The 16859-nt window shown below is 44.9% G+C and overlaps 1 protein-coding gene across 1 annotated transcript in view; it reads right to left on the reverse strand.

The window, feature by feature from the left end:
- EXOC3L1 (exocyst complex component 3 like 1) overlaps positions 1-16859 on the reverse strand; it is a 146609-nt gene that overhangs the window by 6686 nt on the left and 123064 nt on the right. The window contains exons 7-11 of the mRNA XM_085637445.1: positions 16676-16776; positions 15122-15232; positions 7137-7278; positions 2582-2704; positions 1814-1969 (exon numbers count right to left, since the gene is read on the reverse strand). Coding sequence (XP_085493571.1) covers positions 1814-1969; positions 2582-2704; positions 7137-7278; positions 15122-15232; positions 16676-16776 — 633 coding nt within the window. The remainder of the gene's footprint in view (positions 1-1813; positions 1970-2581; positions 2705-7136; positions 7279-15121; positions 15233-16675; positions 16777-16859) is intronic.

Here is a 16859-nt window from a genome sequence, read left to right on the forward strand (position 1 = left end):
AAGTGTGTAGATGCTTTAAGAGCCTTAGAGGGGAACTTTGACAAAAATCAGCATGGTATTCGAGAGAAAGAAATTGTTTTTACTTGTGCAACTACCAGGAGAGTCAATTAAACAATATGTAGCGTGTAGTGCATGCTAGGATCCATATGCAAGTTTAGGGAACTGCATGAAGAAATCACAAGTGAGCAACAGGACAAACAATTAAAAAATACAAGAGGACTTTTGGTGGGTGAGGGGTATTTTAATAAAGCTGTGTGCTTTCCCTGAACGTAGGAGACACTCAAATTCTGGAGGGACACTTTTATCCATTTTTTCCATGTTTATAATAGTGGATCCCTTTGTTTAACATATATTGACTAGAGGAGGACGTATCCACCTCTTATGCTCTTGGAGCGCTACCTCTTCACTCCCCAACTTTGTTTTTTTGTTTTTAAAGGTAGGGCTGGACATATGTGGTCCTTTCTGTAGTCAAGGTTTTGAAGGAAAGTATTCCAATTTGTTGTTTAACAATTATTCTACATGGCCAGAGGTTGAATTTTTGAAAGAAGTCATCTAACTAAAATTGGCACAAATACATTTTTAGGAGGGAGAGCTGCCCATTGCCCAGAGAAGACTATTAGGAAAAACAGACCTCACTTTGTTTCACAAGAATTCAAGAGATACCTGAAGGAACATGGCATTAAGCAATATGGGACTGCCTAGTACCATCTGCTTGAGTGTTTTTGACAATGTTGGAGGAATGTGTGCAACTATCTGTGCAGAGTGGTTTAGACTGGAAAGAGGAGGTAAAAAGATGGTTGTGGAATTTTAGGACAATGCCACACTCGTTAATGAAGGAAACTATGATTTATCTTTTGAGGGGCATCATCTGGATGAAGGGGTATTACTTCTTTTCATGAAACGGATGAGGAATGTACGAATGAGGGTGTGTGGCCAAGACAAAGCAGTTACCTCAAGAGACATAATGACAAACTCAAAGGTGTTGAGAAGACGGTTCAAGGTGTGGGATATGGTTTGTGTGAGAGTGGGTAATTCAGGAAGGAAAGGAACATCCAGGTGGTCAGTTCCCAAATGTGTAGTTGAGGTGAAAAGTAACAGTGTGATGCTAGATGATGGGAAGAAATGGAATATGAAAAAGGAGAAAAGGTGCAGGATGCAGAACATAAGCATTGGAAGGAGTGTGAGAAAGCAGCAGTTTCCAGTCACAAGGAAGAGAATGTTACAGCCACGAGTAATGGTTAGAAAGTAGGGATACCCGGGAAATCTGATAATTATGTATTGATACGTGTTCCTTAGTGCTTGCATATTTAATTCTCTACTCATTTATCTTTCGACTTAATTATTTTTATCTGATAGTCTTTTCACCATTTTATAGTGATTGTTATTTTTGGTTGTTATCTTATTTTGTAGGAGGGGTGATGTGGTATAGCCTAGGTTGTGTTTATATTCCATTACCACTGTGTGCCTTTAATTTTCCTTGAAACTCTATGTTGTGAGCCTAACTGCAGTTCTGGCCATGGTCTGCTGGATACGGGTCGCTGACAGGCTTGTATGCTGTGAACTTTTTTCAATAAACTTCAAGTGTTTTACAGCCCAACTTGCATTGACCGCCTCCTTAACCTCTTTCACTGACACTGACTAACTGCCCAAACTCTCAAAGTCAGTGAGCAGTGCCCTGACATCAGTGTTTGGCATCTTTCTAACTTCCCCATTGCTTCAAACTACCTGCCTGCCATCTCTTTCCTTGATGAGCCACACTTAATTATTTTTCCGGGACAGACACAGACTTATGTGCAGCGAATATTCTTCTCACCAATCTGGAGAAGAGCTCTTCCAACTGTCGCGCCTCCTGAGACATGTGATCGGCTGCTTGAACCCTCTCCTCAGGGTTCTTGCACTGCAGTCTCTTCTGCATGAACCCTCGAATGTACTCGATCACCACCATGCGCTCGCACTCTGACAGCAGGAACTAGAATGTGAAAAAAGAGAAAGCTCAGATCACAGGAATGCCCTAACCTAGATAAGGTATCTAACCCAGAGAACCACATTCTTACATTACAGTGAGGGATGAGCAGTGCAGGTTTAATAAATCACAGTTGGCTTGATATTAACATTTGCCATTTTGCCACCCATTTCCCTGGGTTTTGTAGTTCTATTTGCTGCTTTTATGGGGAACTGAGCCACATGCCTGCTACTAACAACCTTGGTGACTGCCTCAATTTACATTATGATAGAACTAGCCCACCGGTTCTACTGAGTGTATTGCTTTCTGCATGTTCATGTAAAACGACACTACAGATGCAAAAAACAAGTCTGTTCCAGCAGTTCCTCCTCAGAGGGTTCCACTGACTGCTAAACACCATTGCTTTTAGTAGATTTCCACTGGTGGTCAGTACTGTTGTATGATGACAGGCTGTTCCTAAACATTTTCAGTGGATGGGACTACAGGTTATAAAGAGATCAGTAGTTTTAAGCTGTAGTTTTGCATGTGATGCCTGGGTAGGGCCTAGTGATACATATCTTCCACAGAAAACTGTTTTTCTCCAAGCTACACTCCATGTCCACCAGTAGATATTCTCACCTTGAAGGCTGGGTTTCTGGCACGGAAGAAGTGCCTGCAGTAGTGCTCTGTAACCCCGCAGACGTTATCAATGATCTGGGACCCTGACAGCCAGTGCCGCGAGGGCAGCTGCACAAAGAGAGGCTATAACCAAGAACACAGACATGTTACCAGGCAAGAATGTATCACTGACCCTCAAGTAAGCATGTGAGCATATCCAAGATATTCTCTCAATTTATGTTCTATTGGGTATAATATATATGACACTTTGATATATTCAAGATCATGAGGAGTATCAATCAAAATCAAAACATCCGGGACAAACTGCCCCAAAGGATGGTTACTCAAAAGTGAAAGTAAATAGTGTTGTGATGAGGTACATTTATCAAAAGGTGCACAATATGATTTCATTTCTTCTCACAAAATACGAATGACTCTTAAATAACAATGGCGTGCAACTATTAAAAACTGTTTTGTGAAAGTACTACTCAAGCAGAAATGATGATCCGGAGAGACTATTTCTATTGCTGAACTATGGCATTTAAAGTATAGACCCATAACACCTACTGCCTTCCACTCCCCTCTTTCACATCTGTAGAGGGAGTAATGCTTTATGCATGGTGGAGAGGAAACTTACAATGGAAGCAGAAAGAGCCAAGAAGAGAATTAGTTGTATTTGTCTTTTGAATGAAGGATGTACCCGAGGGGTGGACTGTATGTGTCTCCCAAGTACCTAGATGTGGTGAGGGAAGGGGTCTGATATATGATTTTGGCTCTGAGCGGAGGATTGGGGAAAATAACCTGGTGGGGCTGATATTAGTGGGATGTGTGTTATCGTTAGTGTGGGAGGAAAGGCTCAGAGAGCAGGGGTCAGTACCTGCCCGATGACGTGCAGAGGCAGAGCAGAGTGGAGATGATCAGTTGAGACCTGAGGCAGTGTACCATCAATTGCTTGATCCCTTCTCCTTTGAGAAGTGTTGGGGCGGGGGGACAGTGGCTCTTTAGCAGTCATTAGGGTGTCTGAGTTTGCTTAGTCTCGGCATGTCAATTTGGTGTAACTCTGTGGCAACCATAAACTCTACCTACTGTGGACGAATAGTGACCTGACAGCATACCGTCATTATGCAAGTCATTCCGCTTTCCAAGTCGCCGTGCTTCCAGCATTAACTTATATATATATACCTGCACTTATACTAGCAGTGGGCCTTAGGTGAGAGATAGTATAGCAGTTTAGCTCCCTTGTGGACTCCTCATGGGTTGCCTAGCTGCTGTACATAGCAATTAGTGGTGCAAAATGAAAGGATATGGACACCAACTACCACTGGATGCTGAGCCTGACTGGCAGCCTGTGGCAGATTGGTCACTGATCCTGGCCACAGGCCAGGTTCAATGGCCAATCCCATGCGCATCCCATGTGTGCATCAGAGGTTCACCACTTATACTGGGTTGGGCACTTGGACTAGCTGAAGCCCAGACCTAGTGCTGGCAGCCACACCGTGTTGGTTGCTGGGCATGGCCATAGACCAAACCCTGTGATCAACGGTCTTTGCACACAACCAAGACCAAGCACAGCATGGGCTGGTGCTACCAGCAGGTAGGGCATTAGGTCTGGCCAAAGGCTAGGCCCTGCAGCCAAACCTTGCTGCACATGGTAGAGAGTGCACCAAAGTCTGCGGGGCACTGACAGATGGGGAGATTAAATAGACAGTACACCCTCATTGGCAAAGGCAACTGCCGCAACTACACGTACAAAACATACAGAAAACTATTTGAATTTTTTTTCTCTATGATTTCAATATGGCTACCATACTGAGTGAAGTAACAGGACAACACAACACTGTGGCTATCTGGAAAGTATGAAAAACATAGTTTTATATACTATCATGATGGCCCCTTCATGTTGCGCAACGTTACTTGCCACGTTGTCATGATGCGTGCTGTTAGTGGCAACAATCTTGAAAGTATAGAAAACATAGTGTTTTAATTGTTTTCTATATTTTTTTTTTAACTTTATTTTGCATTTTACAATTAAAACAAAACATCATCAGTACAGCATACCGTATGACATCTTCCTTTTTTTAGCTTAGGTTGTGGCATTGAAGGTCGAACGAGAACAGCAGGGGTATAGAATCATTCTTACATATGGTACATTATGGAACGGAGCATGGTTTAGGTCATATAAGCATTAGTCCTACACTTAGCATTTATTCTCCTTGGCTTCCGCTTCCTCGTTGGTTTTCCTCATCTGTCTCGCCCTCCCCAGTATCTGATGCACTGTGTTCAGACTCACTCCCCATTGTTAGCCCAGTATTGCACAATTCCCGCCATTTCATCAAATTCCCGAACGTCCTTGAGCCAGACTGAAACTTCTGGGACCCTATGATCCATCCATGTAATGGCCACTCTACGTCTGGCAAGTACTAGCATTATTGCAGTATTTTGTAGGGTAATTTGCGTTTTTTGGGCTTCCGTACGTGGGCTAGTAGGCATTGCAATTTTTCTAAGCGGAAGGCCTGAAACCTCCCTTACCCGATGAACCCCGTCCAGAACTGACTCACCACCAAACAGTTCCATGCAAGATGTATAAAGACTGCATTTTCTGTGGCGCACCTTGGACATCTGCTATCTCTGTCATGGGAGATGCGTTTTAACTTTGCCGGAGTCAGGTACGTGTGGTGTAAAAAATTATAATGTGTTAGTTTAAATCTGGCATTGCAGGAGACAGTGCGTGTTAGAGCTCCGATAGATGCCCACTGCTTCTCTTCTATCTGCGTACTGAGGTCCCTCTCCCAGGCTGCCCTGGAGGGCGGTGTTGGGGGCATGGAGTCTTGCTTTATGGCTTTATATAGGAGGGAGACCATTCTACGACCAGCGCGCATGTGAGTAGTATATCTAAAGCATGTGTCGGTTGGGAAATGTCTGGATATTGTGGCCAGGCGATTTTAACTACCTCCTGTATTCCTCTGTAGTGTAGGTAATGTCCCTGCCCTAGTTTTCTATATTATTAGCATGGCTGGATGCGCGATTGACTTGGTGTATTATAAAAGGATTAGGAACACAAATGGAGGGTGGGTTAAAATAAATAAGGGAGAGTAAGAAAACACATACAATTCTAGGGAGTGCTCAAATCAAAAGAAAAAATAGTTCTTTCAATGCAAGCAGTGGAAAAATATGTCATATTATAAAAAGAATGGTTAAGAAGCTATGCTGTTTCAGAGGGACAAACAGAAGAGGGAAGAAAGCCATTGCATAAGCAAGCAAATGAGATTGACAAGAAAACCAACCAATGACATACGATAGGCTGACTTAACGCTCACTGTAAGAAACGCTATTGTGAACAATAGGTCTTTTGAAAACAGGCAGCTAAAAGCTGTGTGTAGATGAGACCTACAATATATTTAATATGTCATTGTGAAACAAGTAAAAGAAGAAGACCAGTAGGAGGATCAATTTAAGACTTGACTTCTGAGAATTAGGCATTTTCAGAAGGAGGTGGAATCCCCTGCCTGCCGAGAGACTACTCTGCCAAAATAGATGGGCACTGTCCCTAAAATCCCTTGGCAAAGAAGATAGCATCCCAAAAGCTCTTTTGTTTGTCAATTAAATTGTCTATTTTACATTGGTTCTCAGTTTATTTCCTGACCATGTCTACCTTGTGCCAAATAATGAGACTGTGTATTTCCTCATTGACTCACACACAAACCTTTGTTTAGTTTGGATACGTTTTGTGGCTCGTTGCCTCTGATGTTCAGGGTATGATCAAAGAGTCTGGTCAGGTACCTGAGCTTGTTCTAGACACTAAACAAGGTCCTCCTGTTTGTACTTTGCAGTACCTGAACGTCCTCCCCTCTCCTCATGTTCCACCAGTCCTTGGTGCCATGGGTGCTGTTCCATTGACCTCCAGTCATACCACTGTGTTGTGCCCAACCACCCACACCATTTATGGTTCTTTTACAACACAATTAGTGTCCTACCCATAAGATCTTCTGCCTATTCCAAAATCACACTGTAGTCAGCAGAAAACCAAAACCACACACATCCCCAGCGTCTGGTTCTTTCTGCTCCTCTGTATTGCAGTATCAGTACCTCCCTGCGAGCCCTGTGTCTGATGAATACAGTTCATGGTAAAGTACAAATAACTCTCCTTCTTGATCCGGTTTCTTCTAGGCCAAGCCCTGCTGGCACAGAGCCTGTATCTTTTTCAATGCGCCCTGAATCTGCTGGACACCTATCTCACTGGCGCAATTCATGGAATCTCCACCCATCCCTCAAGGTATTGCTGGACCAATTCACAGCTGGCAAAATACCTGCACCTTGTCTATTTACCTATTTATCAATAGTTGATCCATCCACAATTTCTCAAAACTCTAAAGGATCACAGACTACTTCTACCAGCACTGTAACTTGTACCCCCTCAGCCTTGTTGAACCCCGCTTTTACAAGTCCCACCTTATGTACAGTGACTCTGCAGGTCTCAAAAGTGCCATACCACCTTCCCTCGGGTATGCTAGTTATGTAGGCCTTCTTCTAGCCCCAATCCACTGCACCCCCAGAATTAACCTAGAATTTAACATACCTGCAGCTCGATCATGAGCTCGTCAACGAGCAGACGGCATGCCTTCTTCTGGGTTCGGTCCAAGGCAGAAAAAAGGGAGGGCAATGATTTCCCAAATCCTAATGCAGCTGTCTCGTCCTGTTCCAGGAAAGAAATGGAGGAGCTAGAGAAGAAGGAAATGTTATCAAATAAGGCAAACAACACAGGCAGTGGTAATTTTACTACCTTGAAATGACTACTCATGTCAATATACCTTAAACTAACAGACCAGACTGCCTGATGACAAACTTTCCATGCCACCATCAACAGCTGCGCCACACAGTACAACTAGATGCAGATAAAACAGACAGGAACAAATGTTTAAAGGCCTTGTCATCTAATGTCATAAACCATGGTGTCCTTGTTTGGTCAATTACACTAAGCATCTTCTATCACAAGGATTCCATCTATGTGTGACTGCACAATAATATCAGATATCTCAAAAAAGAGAACTAATGCTGAGTTTCCATCTCAGACACAGCAATCATAGGCTATGTGTCTGGAGACCTCACCTTTTCAGCAGGACCGTATTGAAATAAAAACACTTGTTCTGTCCCAGGAGTAGTTATTAAAATGTCCTGTTGCTTTGTGTGCCCTAAGTGCGCCCGGTATGCCCAGGCATGGGTCCCGGGCTCACTGTGCCACTGGATTCAAGCTAGCCTGGCAGATGAGGGGAGAAACCCCAAAACTGGTCCTAGGATGCATGTTTCTGGTCCAAGGAGGACCTGACTTGGCAGTTGGGCTGGACTGTTCTCATGAGGGACACTGTCAAGAGTGATTTAAATATGGATGGTTCTAAATTGGGTTGGCCTAATGAGCAAAAGAACAATGGATTTAATGCAGATCACTTGACTGGGGGTGAATGTTTTGATTTATTCTGCATTTTGTCCATCTTTTGTGAGTCTTTTGCTTTCTTGCCCTAAGTGTGCCAGTTATGCCCAGACGTGGGTTCTGGGCTCACTGTGCCACTGGATTCAAGCTGGCCTGGCTGATGAGGTGTGAAACCCCAAAACCGTTCCTAGGATGCTTGTTTACGGTCCAGGGAGAACCTGGCTTGGCAGTTTAGGCTGGACTGTTCCCATGACGAATAAGGTCAAGACTGATTTGCATATGGGCTGGGTCTAAACTGGGTTGGCATGGTGAGCAAAATAACAATGAATTTAACCCAGATCTCTTGACTGTGGGTAAATGTTTTGATCTGTTCTGCATCCCGTCCATCATTTGTGTGTCTTTTGCTTTCTCGGCCCAAGTGCACTGGATATGCCCAGACGTGGCTCCCGAGCTCACTGTGCCACTGGATTCAAGCTAGCCTGGATGATGAGGGGTGAAACTCCGAAACCAGTCCTAGCATGCTTGTTTTCAGTCCAGGGAGACCCTGGCTTGGCAGTTCGGGTAGGACTGTTCCCATGAGGTACAGGGTCAAGACTGATTTGCATATGGCCAGGTCTAAACTGGGTTGGCCTGTTCAATAAAAGAACGATGGATCTAACCCAGATCTTTTGACTGGAGTGAATGTTTTGATTTGTTCTGCATTCCGCCATCATTTATGTGTCTTTTATGTAGATAATGACAGAGGATGAGGGACCGAAAAGGACTTCACAGAAACCCCTGACCAGAATCACCATTACTGTGCATCCTACAAGAAAGTGGGGACAAAGTGAACTATGACTGCATATAGCTCAAGACATATGATGAGTAACTTGTGCATTCGTTCATGCAGCCGAAGTAATCATAACATAATGAGGAAAATAAAACAGTAAAGTTCATATGTTCTCCTAGGTAGAATTTGCATAAAATGCCTGAAACAGACTGGGTGCAGAAAACAAAAAGACAAGAACTATATATGCAGGTGCATTACCAGCATCACACCACTTGGTTTGGACAAGACACAGCCCATTGGCTGGAGGCTTTTTGACTCTGATCACTATCATGTGCGGAGCTCCATATGGTCTCTTTTTTCTTCAGCCTCTACATGGAGCTGCATGGTGCCCTATATACAGATACCTGTTTCAAGACTCACCAGTACGCCGATGATACACAACTCTACTTGAAAGGTTCCTCGACTTCAGACAGCCTGCAAATCATATAGACTTAGATGTCCAGCGCATACCTGAAGCTCAGCCTAACCAGTTATTTTCCAAAAACAACAAGAAACAGTACAACCCAGCGTCAATGACATGAATATCAACAGCCGTGAAACCCAACTTTCACCCAGTGCCAAGTCACTTGGATTCACCCTGGACACCGACCTCTCCCTCAAAGGAACACATTGCCAAAAAAAACAAAGACAGCCTGGAACCAGCTCTCTCTTGTAATATAGTGAAACTCTTTCTTCGGGAAAGTGATTTCAGAACTGCTTTTCAAGCCCTTGTACTCTTGCATCTGTATGGTGGCAATGCCCTGCTCCATGACCTCCCAGACTCCACACTGGCACCCCTTAAGGGCATCCGACATTCCCATACTCCACACTGGCACCCTCTAGGGGCATCCTACATGACATAACACAACACATCTCATCCAGGGCCCTCTTTTGACTCCCTGTGTGGGCCCGCACCATCTTCAAAACCATCTGCATCATTTACAGAGCCATCATGACGGCACCCCCATCCCTTATCTTGAAGACAAGCTCACCATCTCTAGTGGTTCTTGTCATACCAGCAGCAAGGACACCATCAGACTGCAAACTAAGAAGTATAAACAAGCATTGGCATAGCCAATAGGTCTCACCTTTGGGACCTTGTAAGTGTTTTGCCAGACCTATTGGCTTTGCCAGACTTTTTGTTTTACCCTATGGCCACAGGTTTGAAATCTTATGGGCCATTCAGCTTTTCATCCCTCCGAGGTCGATAAAAGAAATATCAACTACCAGTGACATTGGATTACCAGATCTGACAAACACATAGGATGCTTTTACCGCTGTTGGTTTCTACAACAATATGTTTTCTATTGAGCCCTGACTACACAGCAGCATGTTATTGTAAAACGAATACCTAATCTGTGAAATGAAATCCTTCTTTTTATTCATAAATTAAAACTAACACCTGTGAAACAAGCGTGAAGCGCCGAAGACGTATGTGCGCATTTCTGGTGGGGGGAGGGGTAAACAGATGTGAGTTAATCAAAATCGGTGCCCACGCCAGCTGTGATCATCCGGTGCCGTAACATTGTGAGGCAGAAGGTGTATTTTAGTCTATGAGAGAAGTATTGAAAGTCACGGGCTAGGTGTAAGACGTCTACACCAAACAGGGATTTCAACCAGATTTTGTAGGCGGAGAGCGAATCAGTCGAGAAAACTGTCGTGAGGTTCAAGCAAGACAAGGTCAGGGGCAGACAAAACGCGGGCTCATGTTAAGGTCAGGCAAGGCCTAGGGCCATACACAAAGCGAGCTTCTAAAACGGTCAGGCGAGGCAAGACCTGGGGAAAAACAGACTCCGGTGAGGGTCAGGCAGACCTGAGGCAGAGTGAGCTGCTGTGAGGGTCAAACTAGGCGGGGTCAGAATTGCCTCCTGTAATGGTCAGATGGGGTGGGGGTTAAAGGTAGGGGGTAAGCCAAGGTGGCTGTGTCTAGAAGGGAAAGGATCTTATAAAGCTGGTGTGTCACCATCCCAACAACTGCTGGACTGGTTTAGTCAAGTCACCAACACTTTCTAAAACATCCTTACCTCCTGTCCTTGAGGACACAAGCACTTTACCCATTCAATCCTTTGTCGGTGATGAGCGTGAAAGTCAACCCGGATCAATTGGTGACTTCAGCAGGGGCCATTTTGTTTCATGCCATTGTCTCCGAGTCTGTTGATGCAGACTTACCACAGCCCTGGTACCTTATCGGTATACATCCCTTTGCTCTATTATACGAAGACTTGGAGATTCATTCTATGGCACGCTCCTGGACAATGGTGAATGCAGGTGTTCGCCAGAAAACTTAGATACCGAACACAATCTGCGAGTAATATCGGGTATCAGAGAGTCTATTACTTGGGCTCTCCACAAAATAGGAGAATTGGTCACCTACTGACTGATGCAACTGCAGCTGCTAGTGGACGGTGCATGAACTGTTCACTTGCATAGAAACTGCTAGCTTTTCGGCCTGGTGGCTTCCCCACTTGAACGCATTGTGCCATCTTGCACACACTACTTATATGCCCTTTGCCCCCACTTTTCAAAATGTAGAATGCTTGCAAACATGTAGAACATTAGCATTAAAGCACCTTTCGGGGGCTAAGTTGACCACAGAGCCAGCAAACAGACTATGAGATGGATGAGATGCAGACACACCCTCAGATTTGTGCGACCAATTTTTGGGCATCTCTTGTTCAAGTTGCAGCCTATAGTATTTCGGACTAGGGCTCTCTGGACACAGCTACGTGGCCCTGCGGGTTTAGAAGAGTACTCCGTGCACAAAACAGGGAACAGGAGGGGTCTTTGTGGGTGCCTGATGTCTATGAGTTTGTGGAGTAACTTCACAGGCCCTGCCTTATAAACTAGGTCAGAATTCTTTGTTTCTACTCTTTTCCATAGTCCTTTCTAGACCCGGAAGGAAAGCATAATGATTTATATATGTATATACATGGTTTTCGTTACACAAGAATGGGTAGAGACATTAATATAAGCCTTTAAAGCGCATAATGACTTTGAAGGCAGCCTCGCTGCAAGGAGCCTGTCCTTGGACGCCCCTTACAGGTGTTGGACAATTGCTTCTTAAAGCACTAGTTTTTTTCTGTTATATGAAAAAAACGCACAAAGATGCTACGCTGTAGTACTCAGTATACTGCCACTGCATTCAGGTATGTTAAACAAATTATCTTTGCACCATACCTGTGACCTTCAGTTTCAGAACGATGCAAGGTTAATAGACCAACTCCCCATTTAAATGTAATGCTGAAATAGGCGGCCGCACTTGCACTATCTGCTGCATCACATCTGCCCTGGTACCTTTCTCGTTCCTAATCCACATCCAGCGTGACTCTGTGATGAAAAGCGCAGGACGGTGCCAAAAGCATCAAAGCGGCCCCGCTCGGCTTGGGTAGCTCCACGCAGACTGATGCAACGGGACTGACGCAAGAACGCCGCGGCCGGTAGAGGCGCCTCCCCGGGAGTGAGGAAGGAAGGCCGAAGAGCGCTGTCCATCAGGCATTGTCTGCACAACCAGGCAGGGAGTTGCCTTTGTGTCCTGGAACCGTGCGCCTGTTCCTAGGAACTCATGCAATGACGGCAAAGATTGCGCAGGGCCGTAGCTGAGGGCACTAATACCTCTAGAAGCAACACCCACCAGTGTGACAATACTGAAAACCTAAATAGAAAAGCCTTGTCTGTCAGGGAGAGATGTGTACATTTGAGTGGCAAGCCAGGGAGCTCGGTCCGTTCGTGTCTGCACTGCCTGTGATACTATGAAATTGTCGAACGCACGATTTTCTGCCTGTACCCATCACTTCTATTATTATCTTTAGCTGCAGACTGTTAGTGAGCCTAAATTGTCAGTACGCCTTTTTATTACAGGGAGATTCTGGCTGGTGCAGCCAAGCCCTGTTGGAGAACAGAACCACAAACTCAACACCAGAGAAATATGACTGCTAAATTTACACGGCTGCGAAAGTGAAAGCGACCAGAAAGAAACATGATCAAGAACAGATGGCACCATGCGTGCCCCTGCTCGCTCCCGCAAGCTGGAGGCCGTGCACGCACGGAAAGTGAAAGCAAAGGGAAAGAAACATGATCAAGAACAGATGGCACCATGTGCGCCACTGCTCACTCCCGCAAGCTGGAGGCCGTGGGACACGAACGAGTCTGTAGTGATTTCAAGAGACCCTCTCCTAGAGCAGCGCATGCGCTGCGCTCGATCTAAAAAGAAAAGCAAGGCAGCAGGCCTTTTGCATCTATGCACCCAGGATCAGGAACGATATCTCCTCGGCCCAGCACCGCTCCAGTTTAGGAAAGAGATAAAGACTCACGTCTTTAAATAACACTACATCACAATGCTTTATCTGTCCACAACCCGGCTACCTCTACCATCACTCGTTGCCTTTATGCTGGTCTTTGACCCTGGGTGGCGCTCAGCTGCCTAATGGCTAGGTTTGCACTATAGTAATACCATATGCATATATTTACATGCGTAGTCTACACCTGCATTCAAAGATTTGCAAGTAGGAATAGTAAAACAAAAAGAAAACACAGTACCTTTATGCAACATTTTGACAAACTCAGAACTGGCCCACAAAAGCACCACCACTTTATAAGCAATTATCCTAAGTGACAATATGTTAGGGTTACATCGTACGACCTCTGAGGGGAGTTGTACATGGACAAACTGCAGCCCGGAAATCACCACTAAAACTCATCCAAAGTCCCTATTTGGTTCCTGCCTGCTTCTCATTTCAATCTTGGACACCCTATGTTTGCTTCCATGGACCACAGATCCTAGAATGCACTGCCAGGTATTCACAGAGACACTGTGCTTTACTTTCTATGGGGCTGGTCCTGCTATTCCTCAGCACTGGATTCTCTCTATTAGGACTTGGGATATGGGGGAATTGCACTAGTCTGTGACCAATTTAGTGCAGCCCAGTCATGTGACTCCGTCCTGGGCTTGCTGCTGCCAGGCACTGCTTCTAAGCCGCCGCTGCCTGAAGCTCCTTGTTTGAACCTCTTTCTACCAAAACTCTTGATGAATCCTTTTCTGCCTTTTGTCTACAGTCTGGTTCATGCCCTGGTCCACCTCCTTTCTAATTTGCTCATAGTTTGTTCCTATTGTTACTGCTAGCATTTCTCTTTGGTTATTGTTTTTGTTGTAGGGCTTGTATTTGCTTCCCAGTCTCCTAGTTTTTGCTCCTTGTTTCATGTGCCCTTTCTCTGTGTTTCTTCTTGCAGTCTCTAGCTTCCTTGTGTTCTCGTCTCATGCTTGCTATAGTTTGTAGAATCCTTGTGCTTGTCCTGCATTATTTGTTCTCCAGTTTTTCCTTGCTTCCTGCTCTAGCATTTGTGTTGCAGTCCTATGCTTACAGTTTCCTCTCCCTATCTGTGCTAGTTTATGTACAACAGTCTTCTCTCTGCTGCTCGCCTTGTACTCCTCTTGGGCTCTCAGTGTATGGTAAGAATACTATTATAGCTCCACCTGTCTATGAGCTTGCTGCTTTTGTACAGGGGTCGACTCCTGGTTTCCAGGAGCCAATTCCTGCCCCATCCTTTTCTTGTTTTACATGTAGTCTTAAATGCAATAATATTACTTTTGTATTGTCTTAGGATTCTCCACTGTACCTCCTGCTGGGCCCACAGAGGCTTGTCTCGTGTATGTAAGTACAATCCTTGTTTGTGCCCTAAGGGCCCAGGTACAGAATCACTCCTGCTGCATCTGTACTTTGGGTTTTTCAGGGTGACAGTACATAAGAGTAAACTGCACGGAGACAATGACTTTCCCTACTGCTGTGGGAAGTTCTGAGTCTTATCTGTGGTACAACCCAAGTGGTAACCCAGTGTATTTGTCCATCATTGGTTCCTTTCTCTGTTTGTACACATTAGAGTTGCTTGCCTTCTCAGTCCTATTCCTGTCCCTTATCCTGTTTGTGTCTGTTCTTTTCTGGCACATGCTCTCGCCTGCTCCTCTGTATCGGTATACCAACTCTCAGCTTTACAGTCTATTTCATGATTTAAGGGGTGGTCCCCCGGAGCTCCATAACCCAATCACAGTTTTCAAATACATGCACATCAGTCACAGAATGCTGATGTTGTTTGTTTCAAGGGAGCTTGTTGGGGTGGGATGTTAAAGTACTACTCATAAAACTCCATTAGTATATGTCAGAAGGTATTGCCAACAAGTCCTTACAATTGTTGATTACTGTATATTGTGATGGGCCCTGAAACGCTTGTCTCATCATAGCTTAAAGCCACTGCATGGCTAGCAGTGAGGTGGCCCTCACGTAACATGTTGGCCTGTGAACTTGTGGCTTCTGCCGTGTGCAACAAAGTCACTTACCTGAGTTGCAGGCAGTTGTTGATTGTTGTCAGCAGGTAGGGGACATAATACTTGGCTGCTGATGCGTCTTGGTCATGCTCCTTCCCATATTCTACCAGAGCATCTCTTAACCTGTGGAAGAGTGAAATGTAACATAAACAAGGAGCTCCCACTCTCAAACCATGCCCCTCGTCTGTAAGACCTAGTCAGGTAAGCCCTCACCTCACACTAACATATGATGGCTATTTTTTCACACATGTATTAGTAGTTCTCCTGATTGAAAGTATACCCAAACATTGCACCCCCTCCTTGAATTGAGTGTTGCATACCAAGACCATCAGGAAAGCTAGAGGATAAGATGTGATGGAGCAATGGATACTTGTAGAGGTGAAAGAGTTACCAATAGGTGCTAGCCCCATGGGTAGGCTCAAACGTGGCCTAGCGCAGAGGTCTAAGCCGTATTCCAGCAGTTGACCGTTTGTCCGTCTCCTCTTGCAGAAGGAGAGGATCCTGCTGATGCCAGTCTGCGGACTAGACGGCAATGTGCTTGATACCACAGGCATCAGGCGAAGCACTACTTCAATGATGTGTGTAAGCGTTTCAACAGATCTGTGGTTATAGAACCTACCAGTAGGACAAACAACGAGCTAGATGTGGCAAAAACCACTAAATAAGCAGAGTCGAGACATGGCCCTGAACCCCGTCCGTAAGAGACAAAGTGTAGATGTTCATGATGTGATGTGTTGTAGTTGTGTAGCTCAAACCTTGCTACGCGTCCGAAATTAGCTGTGCATTGTGGTGGGTTGAGAGATGATTAGAAAGTGTGTACATCAAGTGGAGGGTGGAAAGGGAATGCAGTACAGAAACAGATTAATTGAAAAGAACTAAAACTTAACCAATCCCCACATTTGCTGTAAGAGTTTACGACTTTGCCCATCTTTCTCATGATGAAAAGAAGAGAGAATGCCTGATGGCGGGAAGTGTACAAAGGAGATCATGAAGCGGGAGGGACAGTGATGGTTGGAGAGGGAAAGCAATGGATAGAATCTTGCGTAAAGGCTGAAAGGCTTACTTTGTGATCCGAGGACCTGAGCAGTACTGTCAGCTGCCCAACCGGACCAAACAAGTGGGCGCCTGCATAACCCATAGTATCTCTGAGTACCTACATTTCCTTGTTGGTCAAATGAGGGTGCCCAGACATGACTATAGCGATTAAGACTGCAGGGATTGCTAAAAAAAGGCCTCCTGGCTTTGTCACTCATAGAGAGGGGCACAGGCAACAATTCCAAATTATGGAAAATGTAGACTAATGAACCAAAGAAAAAGGAAGGAGAAACTTGGATGGGTAAATGAGAAGTAGCCCAACTGATATCCAGGGCAGGAGTGAGAGGTAAAGAGTGCGGAGAAGAAATAAAGTAAACTGAAAAGATAGAAAAGGGAGACAGAAAATAGGTGAGAGTATTAGAGAATTTAGGGAATGGAGGTGTGGATGATAAAGAAAAACAAGGAGACCACTAAGGTAGGACAGTAAAACAATTAAGTGTTGGATTAGGAAGAGGATGCAATGTTCTTCACCTGCTGAGAAAGGAATCAAACTCCTGCACTGCCATGAAGACCATCTTCTGCCGCAGAGAATCTGAAATCACAGCTGCCACCCTGACATTCTCATCCAGGATCTGTGAGGAAGAAGAGACCCACATACCTGTAAATGGTCAGTGCTACTCTTTGTGTGTCATGCACAACCAACTTGAGACACTTG

This window comes from Triturus cristatus, chromosome 12 (genome assembly GCF_964204655.1).
Source record: "Triturus cristatus chromosome 12, aTriCri1.1, whole genome shotgun sequence".
Taxonomy (NCBI): domain Eukaryota; kingdom Metazoa; phylum Chordata; class Amphibia; order Caudata; family Salamandridae; genus Triturus; species Triturus cristatus.